Consider the following 17,645-nt stretch of genomic DNA (forward strand, 5'->3'; position numbering starts at 1 on the left):
GCTATATACACTCTCTTTTGACCAATAAGAGGTCATTGTACTATAAAAATATACTGTAAATTTCAGAACTCAAATCTTTCTCATTAGCCCAAAAATTGACTTGAAACCAAGCTCCCAAAACGACTCGTATGGGATTTTGTCTCAGTATGGCGTAATAGCTTGACGAAAGGCCGCCTCCGCAGAAGAAGGTTAACGCCCACTTCTACATCATTGCCTCTTTGGCTCCGCCCACTGATTCATGCATGTCATGCAGTAGTAAATACAAGAGCCACGCAATCATAGGATTACAAGATGTGGAAAAACACAGCCTTTGCATTGCCTTCCTTGTGATCCTAACATTAGGAAAGCGTTGATTAACTTAATTTTTAATGAAGTTTCAGAGCGGGTCAGTAAGATACTGTTCGTGTTATAATTATCCGTCCTCTATGAACGATAATTATAAGAACGACACGATGCATTCATTCATAATTCATTTACATTAAGCACTGTAAGTTATCCTGTCAACTACAACTGTGGTAACTCCAAGTACTTAGTTGCACAGCCAAAACTTATAAAGCATAATACGAATACATGTTTTGGCTGGGATGTTAAAAATTATTTTAATTCGCGTTTACTTCCAAGTCTTGAATGCTTCTCAAAACAGAGTGTTGGGTCAAAACTGGATAGAAAATAGCCTTTTAATTATTGCATTAGGATGTTTTTTGTTTAAATTAGAACTCTTTTTTTCTATGTTGTGTGTAGTGTCTTCTGATATAATGTAATAAAATACTGGACTAAATATAAATAAAGATGATTAATTACCACGCTGTCGCAGTCTGGAGTATCCCTAGTGTTTGAGGTGTAGGTTCGTCTTCTGATTCGGGATCAGACTCTGGCTAAAACATTGGAGGTTATCAAAACAAATTCACATGTGTGAAGGCGGGATGTTAAAAATTATTTTAGTATGCAAAACTGTTACCCAATCACTGCAGTGGGCGTTTACTTCTGGGCGTAGTATTGGGTCAAAAACAGCATAATTAAAAAGCCTATTACTTCTAAATTATGATGTTTTTTGTTTAAATTATGACTCTTTTTTTTCTCTGTTGTGTGCAGGTTTCCTCCAGAAGACCGCTGCCCTGCTGCAGGTGCCGTTAGACGAGCTGCAGTCGTGTCTGACCGTGAGAAATCTGCGCGCTGGCAAACAGAACATCCTCAAACCTTGCTCTCAGTCGGAGTGCACCGTCCGCAGAGACTGTCTCGCTAAAGCCATTTATGCACAGTAAGTCACAGACATATAAACCTGGCTACAAATTTAATGAAGATGTTTGTTCTTATGACTTATTTCGTCATATTTAGCGTTGCACTTTTCCCCCATTCAAAACAATACGAGTGACGCGTCTTGAGTAATTCTATAGTCTGTGAGTCTACTAGCGCCACAGGTCACTCCGGCTCGCCCAGAAAAACACACAAGTTGTGATAAATCAAGACTAAGAAAAACACAACATGAAATACAATGCCTAGAAATCCTAAAAAATATCTGTGTACTTTCTCAACTGAATATCACCAGGCCAGAACTTGACAGATGTGAACACGAGAACTTCATGCGGCGATGAACACAACAGATAAATTAAAGGAGAACTCCGGTCAATTTTAACATTGAGCTCATTTTTTTGTACATTTGGAGTGCTGTCAATACAGAGAACAACGACAAAAATCGGTGTTGCCTACACCGAGTTATTCTATTTTTAAAATTTGCACCCTGTTGACTTCAATAAGGCAAGTACTAAACCTGCTTTTAGGCTCTTAACATCCTTGATGTGTCATTACAAGTGCACAGGTCATGTGAGTGATTCCTTCTGAGTGAACACGAGTGGATCTGACTGCAGTAGATGTGAAAGATATGTATAAAAATGATGTTATTTAAGCCAGCGCAAATACCTGTTTACATCCTGTTTTTCGGTTGAAGTCCAAAGTAGTCGATTGCCGAGTTCACACGCGTGATCATAGGTAACTAAACCTATGCGCATGAACTCGGCAATCGACTACTTTGGACTTCAACCGAAAAACAGGATGTAAACAGGTATTTGCGCTGGCTTAAAGGAGAACTCGGCAACTCTAGCGAACTCTAGTCACTTCTTCGCTGATTTTCCCTTTTGTTGTCGCATGTTTTCCCCACGAGCTCCCCCTACAGCTGTGGTGGGGCGTATATTTCACAACACAGTCGTAAAAAACTCACTTGCGGCGGCCTCCTCCCCTTCTCTACCGCTGCTCATGTGCGTTTGTTTTGATCGGAGCAAGCCAACTGTATCGCGTGGAGCTATGTCTATCGAGGTGGGTAATCTGGTAATACATCATACATGCGTGTGTGTTTATGTCGAATTGCCGTAAAGCGATTTGTGTTTCGCGCTCGTTCTCGTTCTCGCTTTCGCTTCTCACGAGACTTCCAATTTCTATCTTGCCGGGACGGTAGTGAACAAGTTGCAAGGTTGGTTTTCCGCCTGGGAAAGCTGGGGGGAGCGGGGAAAGTCACCAATATCACCAGAACAGGTTGTTTAACCATCCAAATGATTTCTAGACAGTTTTATTAAGTTAAAAAAGCTACCAAGTTCTCCTTTAAATAACATCATTTTTATACATTTCTTTCACATCTACTGCAGTCAGATCCACTCGTGTTCACTCAGAAGGAATCACTCACATGACCTGTGCACTTGTAATGACACATCAAGGATGTTAAGAGGCTAAAAGCAGGTTTAGTACTTGCCCTATTGAAGTCAACAGGGTGCAAATTTTAAAAATAGAATAACTCGGTGTAGGCAACACCGATTTTTGTAGTTGTTCTCTGTACTGACAGCACTCCAAATTTACAAAAAAATGAGCTCAATGTTAAAATTGACCGGAGTTCTCCTTTAACCTCAGAGAAGAAAGTACATGTCGCGTTTTTATTAATCTCACGTTATAATCAAAAAGCTGTCTTAATTCTATTATGAATGTATTATTTACATTGTGTTTACACATTGTTGGTTATAATGAAAGGCACCTCTGATTGGCCATTGTGTTCACGCGCTCAACAGATATGTCTGTGATTGGCTACAATGCTTGGCGCTTGTAAAAACACAGTGTAAATAAAAACTCTCTGACTCTCAGAAAGCCCTTAAACAAACACGAACGAGAATGCTTGAAATGCTGGTAGTCAACTTTTTTTTAAGGATCAACTGGACCCAGTTGACAACCCTACTTATACCTGAAGTGAAACTGAAGAACGGAAGATATTTTTATAATACTAGTGCAAGTATTTCAATGACCACATTTCTTTTCCCATTTTCAGGCTGTTCGACTGGTTAGTCACCTTCATCAACAACAGTATGTGTGCCGACAGTTCCACGTGGTGCAACTTTATCGGTACATATTCTATTTATTTAATGGGAAAAAACTAAATATTATCAATATATTAATTTCAGTCATAAATTTAAAAATGTGAATGTGTCAAATCATTTACTGTACATTTTGTTTTTCTAAATGGAATGAAAGTACTTCTAGAAGGCAATTAACCCTTGCCTGGTGTCTCCTACAGGCCTGCTGGATGTTTACGGTTTTGAATGTTTCGTCCTGAACAACCTGGAGCAGTTGTGTATTAATTACGCTAACGAGAAGCTGCAGCAGCACTTTGTGGCTCATTACCTGAAGGCCCAGCAGGAGGAGTATGTGACCGAGGGGCTGCAGTGGTCCTTCATACGCTATCAAGACAACCAGGGCTGCCTGGACCTGATTGAAGGCAGTCCCTCCAGCATTTTCTCCCTGCTCAATGAGGTCTGCTTCCACTTCTCATCTCAGAGAGAGAAATCGGAAAAAGATGAAAAAAGACAACGACTTTGTAAAAGTATCTTGCATTTCTTTTGCATTGCATTCAGGGTTTGAAATTAACACCCGCCAAATGCGTGTAAAAATCAACTCTGGCGGGTAACGCTGTCAAATCACGAGCCAATTTGGCGTGTTACATCCCAGTAAACAATTACCGTCTTTCAACGTTGAATTATGGTTGAAAATAAGTCGGCCCGCCTTGTCGGCCGGCTACATGTTTTCAACTGATCATCTAAGACAGGATAAGTCTGTTATACATGCTAAAATAACGGAGAAAAACAAACTACCAAACCATGTTCATTATTATCTCAAATAAATTGAAAGAGTTTTACATATTCCATCTCGAACTGTTTTCAACGTTGAAAATTCGTAATTAGACGTCGAAGATTTACGTCTATTCAACGTCTAATAGATGATTTTTTGCTAGCTGGGATATTATGTTTACTCACTTTGCTGGGAAGTTCGTGTAAGAAAAATCTGCACAGATTTAGTGCAAACACTCATGAGACATCATGATATATTAAATATAGCGTATTGCACAGAATCTGCTCATATCTGGCTTACTTGAACACACTCGTCTCTACGCAACAAATAACGGCGCGCTTGTTCATTTGCACTGAAGTAAAAGCGAAGATTAAAAAGCATTTGGTTAAAAAAAAACATTATTTTTCAACATCCTAAATTTATTTCATGTTCTTTGTACTGTATTGATTGGGGGAGTAGATTCGTGACTCCCAGAATCGGATTCGATTGTGAGATTTAAAGATAAAGATTCCCACCCCTAATATATATATATTAATTAAAATTTGGACTTTGCACATTCATTTCATATATATATATAAGCTGTGACATAGTTAATCTGGTTCATTTCTTTTCTTTTCTTTTTTTCGGGCTATTAGAAGTTCTGAATGGCCGGTAACTAAAACATTTAGTAGCCAAATTGGCCGATGAGTGAAAGTTAATTTCAAACCCTGATTGCATTGCATTTGAATTTGCATCGCAAATATAGTGAATGCCACTATTAATAGCTTATTGATACATGGTGAAAGAGCTTTTTTAATAGCACTAATGAATTTACCTTCTTCCTTCCTTGCTTCCCTTTCTGTCGGTCTGTCCTCTAGGAGTGTCGTCTGAACAGAGCATCGGATGCGAAGCAGTTTCGTGTGCGTCTGGAGAAGGAGCTGTCAGATAATGCCAGCATCAGCTGGGACAAATTCAGCAAAGAGCCCCATTTCACTGTGGCCCACTACGCTGGAAGAGTCAGCTACCAGATCCAGGGCATGATGGAGAAGAACAAGGTACAAACCACACTACCTGTCAAACGTTTTGGATCGGGATGATGTTTAATGTTTTCTATTTTATTATATTTTAAAATGTAATTTATTCATGTGATCAAAGCTGAATTATATATATATATATATATATATATATATATATAGAAAAGTGTTTAATGTAAATTATATTTTAGAATAGTGTTAAATGTTACAAAACCTTTCTATTTCAGATAAATGCTGTTCTTTTGAACTTTCTATTCATCAAAGAATCCTGAAATAAAAATTTAAAATAACTGTTTTCAACATTGATAATAATCATAAATGTTCCTTGAGTTTCTTGAGATTTCTGAAGGATCATGTGACACTGAAGACTGGAGTAATGATGCTGAAAATTCAGCTTTGATCACAGGAATAAATTACACTTTATTCACAGAAAACATCTATTTTACATTTACATTTAGTCATTTAGCAGACGCCTTTGTTCAAAGCAACTTATAAATTAGGACTAAACTAAGCGAGTCAATGACAATGACATTATAATAATACATTATAATAATATTTCACAATATTCCTGTTTTTTTTTTTTTTTGGAGGAGCAGAAGAGACTCTTTTAAAAACATTAAAAATCTTACTGATCCAATACTTGTGACTGGTAGTGTATATAAATAGTTATATCCTTAAATATGTAGCTGGTCTAAGCTAAACACAAGGGAAGCACTCATTTGTGTTTTAGTCTCATTTGCATGCATGTGTCCATGTGTTCTGCAGGACCCGGTTCCTCCTGAGCTCACCGGTCTCCTGCAGAGATCCCAGGATTCATTGCTGCACAGTCTCTTCGCCGACGGTGACCTTGAGAGCGAGGGCTCTAGAGGACACAGTAAAGTGATCACGGTCGTCTCCAAATTTAAGGTACAGGTTTTAAAGAGGTGAAAATTAAGCTTATGATTTGTTCATAGAAAGATTTCATTTTTACAAATGACTTATGCTATAAATTATTGTGTGTTTTAGCCTTGAATCATTACGGTTTACATCACATTATAGGATGATTTCAGATTATTTCCTTGTCCCAGGCATTTCAGCATCTTTCACACATATATCTGTTATATTCTTGGTTGTATAAAGTTGTCAACAATGATGTTTTAAAGTAGAGATGTACTGAAGATGCTCTGTGAAGTCAAGTGAATTGCTTATGTTTGTGCTTTTCCTAATTTTTTTTTAAAGTGCTAGTCATAAACGTCAATGTTTAAGACTCTTGTTTTACCACAATGGTTGAGTGACGTGAATAGGCAGGCCTTCACTGTTGTCCTTTGTTTATATCTGTATTTAAAGGATTCGTTCACTTCAGAATTAAAATTTCCTGATAATTTACTCTCCCCCACATCATCCAAGATGTTCATGTCTTTCTTTCTTCAGTCGAAAAGAAATGAAGGTTTTTGAGGAAAACATTCCAGGATTGTTTCTCCATATAGTGACTTCAATGGGGTCCAACGGGTTGAAGGTCCAAATGTCAGTTTCAGTGCAGCTTCAAAGTCTCGACACGATCCCAGCCGAGGAATAAGAGTCTTATCTAGACAAACCATCGCTCACTTTCTAAAAAACAACAACATTTATATACTTTTTAACCACAAACGCTCGTCTTGCACTAGCTGTGATGCGTCACACATTACGTAATCACATTGAAAGGTCACACGTGTTCTGGTTCATAAAGGTAGGGTAGGGCGAAAAACTCTCATTTTCTCCTCCAACTTCAAAATCACCTGACATTGTTGGTTTACCTTTTATTTATTTATTTTTGTAAATGGCGTTTGACTTAGTCTTTGCACTAGGTCTGTACTTCCGCCTACGTCACGTGTGGCGCATCGCAGAGCTAGTGCAAAAGGAGCATTTGTGGTTAAAAAGTATTAATATTATATATATTTTTTAGAAAATGACAGATCGTTTTGCTAGATAAGATATAAATGGAGTGGATTATTTGGGCCCCTTCAGACTTTCATATGCTATACAACTACAATCAGACATTAGGCACGTTTCCGTTACAGATTTGCGCAAAACTTTTGCGTTTTTTCTTTTTTCTTTTTTTTCTTTCTTCTAAATGTTGACAAAAAACTATAGCGAAATGGCAGCGTTTCCATTAAACGATGTTATGCGACTAAAGCGTAATTTTTTCCTCTCGAGATAAGTCATTCCAAAAATAATGGCGACGGATATTGGTGGGTTTACGTATATCCCAGCCACCGCACTGGCCGTTATTATTAATGGAAGGAGACGTATGTGTGTTATCCAAGCATTCATGGCAAGGAAAAGACCCTTATACTTGGAGAGGCTGGTGTTTCTGGGAGTTCTCCCTTATATCTGCTCTGAGGTCTTGATTGTGGCATTTCTTTGAGGTTTAGAATCCAGTATTCCTGTAATTCTTTTGTCTTTTATGAATTTTAATAAAGAATTCAGTCTCGTATTCTGTCCAAACACACCGCGTCATCTACGTCAGCTGACCTGTAAATGCGCAAAAACTGTTTCCATTGCAGTTTTGCGAAATATTTAGTTTTCGAATTGCCTGAAAAACCTCCTCATGCGAGCAAGCATAACTTTTTTGCGATAAATGGGAGTTTTTGCGAAATTGACGTGTTTCCATTGGGCGTATTTTCAATTCTCAATTTCAGTTTGCGCGATTTGAAGGGTAATGGAAACGCGGCTCGTGATAGTGGATGTTCAGGAGTGATGCTGTCATGTCTTGGTTCAATTCGGATTATTTTTTTACATTGACGTGTCTGTGCTTAATTTGTTTGTCTCTCTGTGAATATGCAGAACTCACTTGAAAGTCTGATGAGGATTTTGCACAGCACCACCCCGCACTACACACGCTGCATCAAGCCCAACCCTGACTGCAGACCGCTCACCTTCAAAAAGAAAGAGGTGCGAAAAACAAGTGCATTTCTGTCTGTTCACATCGGATCCCCTTGAGTTTCAGGTTATATAAGCTTATAGTTCATGGACTGATTAGTGAGTCTTGGTTTGGTTTGTGTTCAGGTCATCGCTCAGCTCGAGGCCTGTGGGATCGTGGAGACTATAAACATCAGTGCAGCAGGATTTCCCATCAGGTAAAGCTACATAAACACACACATCTCTTTCCATACAATCTCCACATCATACAAGTGTTTAACCCTTGTGCATCAATTAAAAAAAGTTACACATAGGTTCATAGACGACAAACATGTCTATGTCAAAAAATGGTCATAAAATTGTGAAGCTTGGAAGCACAGACTTTGTGCAAAGTTTGGTCTCATTTTAAGGAGGACCCATGGCAGATTATTGTTGAAGTAAAACATTTTTATAAAGTGAAACCAAAAAAACGTTATAGAGGTTTAAGTTTATAAAAATATTTTTTTTATATAAAATATATATTTTATAAAACATGTTAAACTGCACAAAAAAAAAATCAGCCTTAAATCTAAACAGCTAATTTGATATCTCAAAAAATGAGCTTTTCAGTCTAATTCTCCCCATTAGATCCCAGCAAAACTCCATTGCTACACAGTGGTTGGATTTGTGATTTGCAGTTGAGTTTTTCTCTCAATATTACACACACACAATTTTTTATTATTATACACATACAAACCACACTCTGACATCCATACCAACACTCCCACACAATTGCATAATTCATCCAATTGGCTCTATAATATTGCAGAAACAGGAATAAACTGAGCATTTGTTTTATGGAGCAAACCTGAGAAAATGGCACCATCTGATAAACCGTAGTCAAAAGCCTTGTCAACAGAACGAAAGACTCTTAACAAAGATTGCATCATTTTATAGTTAAACGGTCCAGGGATTAAAAATTACAGTTTTAATGGGTTTCAATGGGGACATTTTTGTCCTTAAAGGAGAACTCCGGTCAATTTTAACATTGAGCTCATTTTTTTGTACATTTGGATTGCTGTCAATACAGAGAACAACTACAAAAATCGGTGTTGCCTACACCGAGTTATTCTATTTTTAAAATTTGCACCCTGTTGACTTCAATAGGGCAAGTACTAAACCTGCTTTTAGCCTCTTAACATCCTTGATGTGTCATTACAAGTGCACAGGTCATGTGAGTGATTCCTTCTGAGCGAACACGAGTGGATCTGACTGCAGTAGATGTGAAAGAAATGTATAAAAATTATGTTATTTAAGCCAGCGCAAATACCTGTTTACATCCTGTTTTCGGGTGAAGTCCAAAGTAGTCGATTGCCGAGTTCACGCGCGTGATCATAGGTAACTAAACCTATGCGTGTGAACTCGACAATCGACTACTGTGGACTTCACCCGAAAACAGGATGTAAACAGGTATTTGCGCTGGCTTAAATAACATAATTTTTATACATATCTTTCACATCTACTGCAGTCAGATCCACTCGTGTTCACTCAGAAGGAATCACTCACATTTTCTGTGCACTTGTAATGACACATTAAGGATGTTAAGAGCCTAAAAGCAGGTTTAGTACTTGCCCTATTGAAGTCAACAGGGTGCAAATTTTAAAAATAGAATAACTCGGTGTAGGCAACACCGATTTTTGGCGTTGTTCTCTGTATTGACAGCACTCCAAATGTACAAAAAAATGAGCTCAATGTTAAAATTGACCGGAGTTCTCCTTTAAGGTCCTGAGTGGAGCTATTTTGTGTTACTAGTGTAAAATGGGTGTATTAAAGGGAATGGGGGTGAAATAGTAAAATTCCAGTAAAAATACACACCTGTGCCAAAATATATGCAGTTAACACAGGAAAAATTAACAACTAAAAAAGACAAAAATGTCCATAAGGTCGCACAAGGGTTAAAAGGGAAGACTACTTCCAAGATTTGGTACATCTCATATCAGCTCAAGTTTAGAGAATTCCCTTCAGAATGATCACATTTCTTTTGTATTATTTGTGCAGGATCCCGTATTGCAGTTTCCTCCAGAGATACGGGCTGATCACAAACAACACACTAGCAGCGCAAATGAATAGAGAGAACAGTACGTGCAACACTAAGTACCATCTGCTTTCTTGTTCTCTTCGTTAATTCCTGATTCTTGTCTTTTTTCTTTCAGTATCCTCCTCTTATTTCTTCCTGTAATGTGAATCTGAATTCTTCAGGTGAATTACTGCATGCTTATCTAGTGGATATTTTGCATGCAGTTGTGCACTTGCTTGCCTTTTCTTCTTAATCTTAACTATCTCCCTCTTCTGTATGTTGAGTTTAAATATTGGTGTGATCTGACTAATGTCTTGTGTAGAAATAAATAGGTCTTTGTGGCTGAATTTACGTGGTTTCATATCACTGCTTGTGGGATGTGGTACAGACCTGTTCTAGCTCATCCTGCATGAATTAGCACATTAGTTGGTTAAAGAACAGTACAAAAATCAAGTGTGCCCAATCCTGCTCCTAAGCTAAACCAATTAAGCAAGGTATTTTTAAAATTACAGGTGTGTTGGAGCAGGATTGGAAGTAAAGTCTGCAGGAAAGTGGATTTATGAACGTTTGCTCTAATACCTCACGCCACCAAGAGTCAAAACAAGCTTTTAACTAATCATGATGAATCAATATGGTGACACTAAAGAGCTTGAATTTAGTTGCATGAAAGCAAGACACTACCAAATTGTATACAAAATGTTGTATAAATCAGGCGAATTAAATAAAACAAAATCCTCTGTAAAGACCTTATGAATAGAATTAAAATTATAAAGTTTTAAAGAGTTTTCTGACTCATTTTTAGGAGAAAAAAAACTCATTTTGAGAAAACAGCCTTTAAAGAGATGTATTGCAATTTAAATCTACTGATACAAATAGATAAAGTGTAATAAAATAATAACTTAAATGTGTATTTTGAATGTTTTCTTTCCTCTAGTCTGAAAGAAGACATGTTATGGAAGTAAAATAGGCCAAAATCGTCTAGTGCGTGAAAAAAAATGTTTAATGTTGTTTATATATGTTGTTAATATGCTTCAAGATGACCCATGTGCAAATTCATCAGTCAGAATAATTTACATTCAAGCATTCAAGCTATTTTAAGGCATGAAGAAATTATTTTTTCAGAAAAATATATAATTTTGATTATAAAAGGTGAGTTTGAGGGGTAAAATGATTGACTGCAGGGTGACTTTAAAGTCCCCATGAAATCAAAATTGACCCTATTTACTTTGTTAGCGCATATTACTAGTCTTGTGGTGAACAATTAATCCGTGCAAGAAAATATTTAAAAAAAAAATTTTTTACCATGGTAATCTTTAATCAAAATCTGAAAATGCCCCTCCCCTCTGCATTGGAGGACCTTCTCTGATGACGTAGGTTTGAGGAATTGGTTTGGGCAACGCTTAACCACTCCCCTCAAACCGTTAGTCTGTAATGAGCAGAGATGGAGAGGAGGAGCGCTAGAGTAAAACCCTGCCCTCTGTTCAATATTCCGTTTCACTGGGAAATACGTCACAACACTGGAGAAAAGTCGTTTGCAACTTCCGGTTCACGGGGACTTTAAAACACAATAGTAGCATCATAAATGTGTGTTTCTAAAGCTCAGCTCTCGCCCACAGGCCCTGAGATAAACGGTCAGGCTGTTCTGGGATCTGCTGTAAAGGATGTGGTCAATGTGGTCCTCAAGAGACAATTCCCAAACTCCACCCTCGGCCCTGATGACAACGACAACATGGTGCATTGTGGGAGGACCAAAGTCTTTCTCACACAGTCCCTGGTAAAGCATGCACTCTGATGACTTATGATTGTAACATGATTTGCAAAACGTTGAAAGTTCACTGAACTCTTTGGCTCTGTTTCTCCTCGTCTTGGCTGATGCAATCACAAGCAATCAGATGTCATTTTACAGGGTTCCCACGGGTCCTTGAAATCCTTGAAATTTTGTGAATCTGAATTTTTTTTCTCTCTAAAGGCCCTGGAAAGTTTTGGAAAATAAACACACACAGATACAGGTCCTTGAAAGTGCTTGAATTTATTTTGTGCAAGAAGTTTTCTGGAAAAACTTCCATATTATTCCCTCCAGTCCGTTAATGTGTTATTTCGCCAACACTTCGTGGCCTATGCGCACTAGCTTGCTTGATTTACGTTAGTTACGTGCATTTACGCGTTACGTTAAGTGTTTACCGCGTGATGTACTTTGCATTGTACGTTGCCATGACGTTCACGTGCGCACAAAACTACTACCATGGAACCTCAACGTTTCACAAACACACCGTGAAACATTGCAAAAATAGCCTAAGCTCTTTTCAATAAAATCCATGCAAAAGTTAATATCAGATAATTTTATAGGATGTACAATATAGGATGTACCGAATATTCTTCAGTTTTATGCAAAACAGAAATACGATAAATAGAAAATCAGATCTCTGTCATATGGCCAAAAATAAATGCAAAAAAAAAAAGCTTGTGTTTGACACATGAAAACTGTAACAATGTATCTTACAAGGTAACACAATGTAACCTTGCTCTCTCTTGAAATGTGTCCCCACATTAAGTCCTTGAGGGTATTGGACCTGGAAAGTCCTTGAAAGGTCCTTGAATTTGAAGTTAACCGAGGTGTGGGAACCTTTTATTTTGACGTCAGTAGTTAATTCATCATGTGTTGTGCAGTTGGAGATGCTGGAGGATCACAGGAACTGGGTGCGCACGCAGAAAGCGTTCTGTATCCAGTGTTGCTGGCGCCGGTATCAGCAACATCAACGCAACCTCAGGACACGCGCTGCCACTCGCATACAAGCAGGTTAGCATTCACCATCATTTTTTGTGATTACAGGTACACTGGTTGTATAACAGATGGGCGTGGGAATCTTTTGGCTCCTCACGATTTGATTAAAAATCAAATTTCACATTTATTTGGATAGCGCTTTTCACAATACACATCGTTTCAAAGCAGCTTTACTGAAAATGCCATATTACTATTTACAGTGATCTGTTATCAGAGGGAACTGTCTAAGTTATGCATTTCAGAAATGTACATATACAAAATCACAGTTAGCTAAAAATGTATTAATTTAAGCAATGTAATAATTAAAGGCAGAAACAATGAGCTCATTGAGGTAATGAATACTTGAACATAGTACATGTATATAGATTTTATTGTTTTGTGTTACTCTTCTTATTTGACTGCGGTAATAAGTCTGTAAGAAGAAAAAATCCTACTAAATTTAAATGTGAACGTTGAAATCTATTTTGTTTATCTTCTCATTTTAGTCAACCCAATATTATAAAACAAATGCCCTTTAAGCTGACTACAACCATTACACAATCTTCTATAATAAAGCAAGGAAGGCAATTTTATTGTATTTTATTTTATTTTTTATATTAAAAATAGGAACAAAAAAGCAAATTACAAACAATAGGGCAAATACAATAGAAAAAATATACAAATGAAATAAACTTTAAGTTTTTCAGGGACAGTAGGATAGGTTTATTTAACATGTCGTAAGAAACACTACCGAAATTGAATTATCAAATGTAAAAATAAAACACTGTATAGTCTTCACTGTATGAATTAAATATAACTTGATTCATATTAAAGATAAAAAAGAGAATCATTCAAAAGCAGTGAGTGTTTATTTTGTTGTTGTTTTGTAAACATTAATGAAACAGATAGCCGTTTAAGAATGAATGTGTGGATAATAGTTAACCGGTTCTGTTATATTGAATACTCATAAGTCCACACGATGTGCATGGTGACACAGTTGCATGTAGCACAGTAGCATGCATGTGGGAGGCGGCATCTGTGCATGCACTTCGGCTGTGTGTCCGTCAGAGTCCTCGTTCGCGGCTTATTGTGATTAACGTCAATAACTTTAAGTAGTACTGCAATAAGCGCAACACTTTAGAAAATCGATTTTTGAAATTTGTGAATGGATGCAAGTCGGTAGAAGACAGAATCGCGATTCATATAGGAATAGATTTTTTCCCACATTTCCCATTTTAATTGATAAAAATTGCGAATGTGATTTAAAAATGAAAAAAAAACAAAAAAAACAGGTTTTCTGTTCTTATTTGAGGGGTGCACAGTTAAAAAAATAAATATTTCCTTGTTAGCACACAGAGCAATACTACTAAAGCTTCTTCTCCCACTCACATCCAGTGGATCAGAGAAATAATGTCTTGTCTTTGCCTTGAAAAGATCAGGTACTTGTTTTAAGAGGATCAGAAAAAACATTCCTCAGGATCTGGCACTGCTTCCGTCTAAAAAAAACAGTCTATTATTGACTTGCGTTTCTCTCTATTCAGCCCTAAATAATATATTTATTGTTTTACCTTGTGTGTATACTGTATATAGGTGAGTGCAGGTGTAAAGAAGGCTAAAGAAGCAGACATCTGCGGTGTGTCTAGACACTGACACCTGATCTCCTTCCTCCTGATTATCCCTTAAACCCAGAACAGATTCAGCTCACCTGAGCCAAACACCTGCTTCACTGACATCAGTAACGCCAAAAGATAACGGAGTCACAGTATAATCCCTGGAAATAAAAGTCTGTCCCATCATCAGAATTCAATAATGAATTCATAATACTTTTAGCAATTTATAAATGTTTCAAAAACAACAATAGGGCCTTATAAAATTATGTAAATTGCCCCAAATTCTGTATTATTTTCCCCCGAATTCTGTGTTGTCTTTTTTAATTCGTCTGGATTCTCTGTTTTATGATTTAATACTAATGTAATGAAACTACAAGGTACACTATATAACTTTTGACCCTCGAGCGTTTACTGTATGTATTTTGCAGAAGAACATTGTTTTGGTTGTGCTTCGGCTCTGCGGATGAATATGGTTATCCTGCTCATAAAACATTCAGTACTAGGCTAACGAGATAGAAAGGATCTCAAGCTGACTTTGTTCATGAATGCGACCACATATTGATCACATAAATGTGGACTTAATAAAAATCTGAAGTCGTTCAACCCCTAGGACAAATGTCTCTCTATTCGTATAGTATTATACAGTGTTTTTAACTCTTTTTATATGTCTCTTTATCATAGGTTTGAGATCCTGGCGGGTAAGAAGTGAAATTAAGAAATGGCACAAAGCTGCGACGGTCATCCAAACCACATGGAGGCGCTGGAGAGTAAGCATTGTGCTGGTTTTTAATTTGATTAATAACAGTGTTTGGCAGGACTTGATTTTATCAGAGAATGTCTAATATGGCGAGAAGTTTCACTCTCACTACACTTCCGGGTTCTGAACTGGTTGCAGTTCCACTCTGATTCCATATGAGGGCGCTCACAGGACGAGTGCAGAATGAATGGAGGTCTATGGCGAAAAACCCTCAAAATCCACTTTTCTCAGGATATAATTTTTTGTCTAGTAATTTGAATGTTGTATTCGAAAGGAGATGCAAAGAAATTACACATTGCTGGGTGTTAGATTTTTTAGAGTCACTTATTTGCTTTAAAAAGTCTTTCATAATGTCAATGACGTCAGAATGCTGACGTCATTAGCATAATGCTAGCGTGTTATGGGCAACAACAACTCAACCTGTAAGAAATCAAAACGACATAAGTACTCGTTCATTCAACTTTCGACCTAAAACCCATGTTGAACTTGCAAAATCTACAATCAGATCTGAGATTTCTCAACGGCAATCGGGTGAAAGAGACAAATTTAGCCGTCTAGCCCCATTGACTCCCATTCATTTTGCACTCATGGCGAGCGCCCCCAGTGGAACTCTGGTGGTACTACAACCAAAATTCGGTACAATAGGGCTTAATAGGGAGTGGGCAGGCTCTCCGTAGACGGGCTCTGATTTTATCCATTGGGAATTGAATGTATTGTGTAGACTTTTCCAAAAAAATTGGTGTGTTTAATGAATTCTTCTGGATTCAATGTTTTATAATTTATATGATGCTATTTTAAAAGTTCATTATTTTGTTTATTGGGTGCAATAGAATATGAAAACATGCTTTAATGTTCAAAAAACATTATTTTTAAACACACTCTACATTATTGCAGCTCCTCTATTCCCAGTCTGTCTGAAACGCTTTGATTTCTACAAAGCCCCTCCTCCTGAAAAGCTCAGAGTGCTCTGATTGGCCAGCAGACCCAGTGCGTTGTGATTGGCCGAACACCTCGAGTGTGTGTCGGAAATGTAATAATCACGAGCTTCAGCTTGAAAGGCATTAATCATTTGCAAACACACAGTTAATAACAATGTTGTCGGTTTTATCATATCAGTTCGAGCCCGAGTCGGATTCTGAAAATGGCAATCGATCGCAAACAACAAGACATGTCTTTGTTCATATGCTTTCTTAGGTTCAGGAAGCTGTCCTCTGTAAAATACGCTTTACACAAGCAAACTTTTGGGTTGTTCTGCTCAGGAACAGCTTTATAAATCAATCTTAACCTCTGATTCCTGATTTCATCTGATTTCTGAAGGCCAAACAAAGCGGTTATACTTTTGCGACATGATGACAACACTACAAGTAATTGAAGCATCGCCTGTATTTGGACTGTATTATGCTAATATTTCAAATTGTGACGTAGACGTTTAAGGAAGTAATATCTGGACTTTGCAGATCTTATACATGCTGGGCTGTGAAATGTTTAATTGTCATTAATCGCATCCAAAATGAAAGTTTGTTTACATAATATATGTGTGTGTGCTGTGTATAATTATTTTGTTCATATAAATACACACATGCATGTGTCTATGAAAAATTTGCTATTTATATATAAAATATTTCAGTATATACATGCAAATATTTCTTAAATATATACATGCATGTGTGTATTTATATAAACAAAATAATTATACACAGCACACACACATATATTATGTAAACACACTTTTATATTGGATATGATGAATCGCGATTAATAATTTCAGAAGGAAAACATTAAACATAATTTTTATTTTTTGGCAAATAAAGTATGCAAACTAAATGTTCCTTGAATCATGTGTGTTTTGTGCTGTTTTCTTACACTTCTGCGTTCCTTCTCGCTAGGCGTGGATGGATGCGTTAGCTGAGGCGGAGCTGGATGATGCTGAGGACTTCATGGAGGAGGAGTCGTGTGTGTTGCCGAAGCTGGATCCTCTGCTGAGGGAAAGAGGGTCCGTGCAGCTCGACAGCATCCCGGAGCCCGTCGTGGTGCGAGGCTGGCCGATCGGGCTGGCGATTGCTTCTGCTCCCTCCATCACTGTGTCTCTGACGGCCTCTGGCTTCCAGCGGATCATGTCCATGATGGCCTGTCTGAAGATCCCATTCAGACACGATGAATACAAAGTAGAGACCAACCAGTTTGAACAGGGTGTGGCGTCGATCAGAGCTCAGCCACGGGTAAGAGACATCTCCAATATACTACGTTTATATGTGGCCATAAATGATTCCTGTATAAATGTAGCTTAAAGTCCCCCTGTGGGGAAAATCCAGCTTTTAATGTTGTTTATGTGTCTATGTGGTGTTTTTAATACGCTTTAAGACAAACCATGTGTAAATTCATAAGTCGACACCATTGCTGAGTATTTTCTCCTTAAAACGGCAGTGAGCATGGATCCACACTGAAAATCCACCGGAAATAGTAGATAATC

General features: G+C 37.5%; 1 protein-coding gene across 1 annotated transcript in view; it reads left to right on the forward strand.

The window, feature by feature from the left end:
- Nucleotides 1-17,645, forward strand: part of myo19 (myosin XIX) — a 40,512-nt gene that overhangs the window by 22,443 nt on the left and 424 nt on the right. Inside the window, exons 11-22 of the mRNA XM_081366259.1 lie at nucleotides 1,093-1,258; nucleotides 3,305-3,378; nucleotides 3,551-3,786; nucleotides 4,959-5,135; nucleotides 5,880-6,020; nucleotides 7,917-8,024; nucleotides 8,139-8,209; nucleotides 10,029-10,108; nucleotides 11,664-11,821; nucleotides 12,715-12,844; nucleotides 15,100-15,185; nucleotides 17,062-17,394. Of these exons, the coding sequence (XP_081222385.1) occupies nucleotides 1,093-1,258; nucleotides 3,305-3,378; nucleotides 3,551-3,786; nucleotides 4,959-5,135; nucleotides 5,880-6,020; nucleotides 7,917-8,024; nucleotides 8,139-8,209; nucleotides 10,029-10,108; nucleotides 11,664-11,821; nucleotides 12,715-12,844; nucleotides 15,100-15,185; nucleotides 17,062-17,394 (1,760 nt within the window). The remainder of the gene's footprint in view (nucleotides 1-1,092; nucleotides 1,259-3,304; nucleotides 3,379-3,550; nucleotides 3,787-4,958; nucleotides 5,136-5,879; nucleotides 6,021-7,916; nucleotides 8,025-8,138; nucleotides 8,210-10,028; nucleotides 10,109-11,663; nucleotides 11,822-12,714; nucleotides 12,845-15,099; nucleotides 15,186-17,061; nucleotides 17,395-17,645) is intronic.

Source organism: Scardinius erythrophthalmus (genome assembly GCF_964197995.2).
Source record: "Scardinius erythrophthalmus genome assembly, chromosome: 5".
In the NCBI taxonomy this organism is placed as follows: domain Eukaryota; kingdom Metazoa; phylum Chordata; class Actinopteri; order Cypriniformes; family Leuciscidae; genus Scardinius; species Scardinius erythrophthalmus.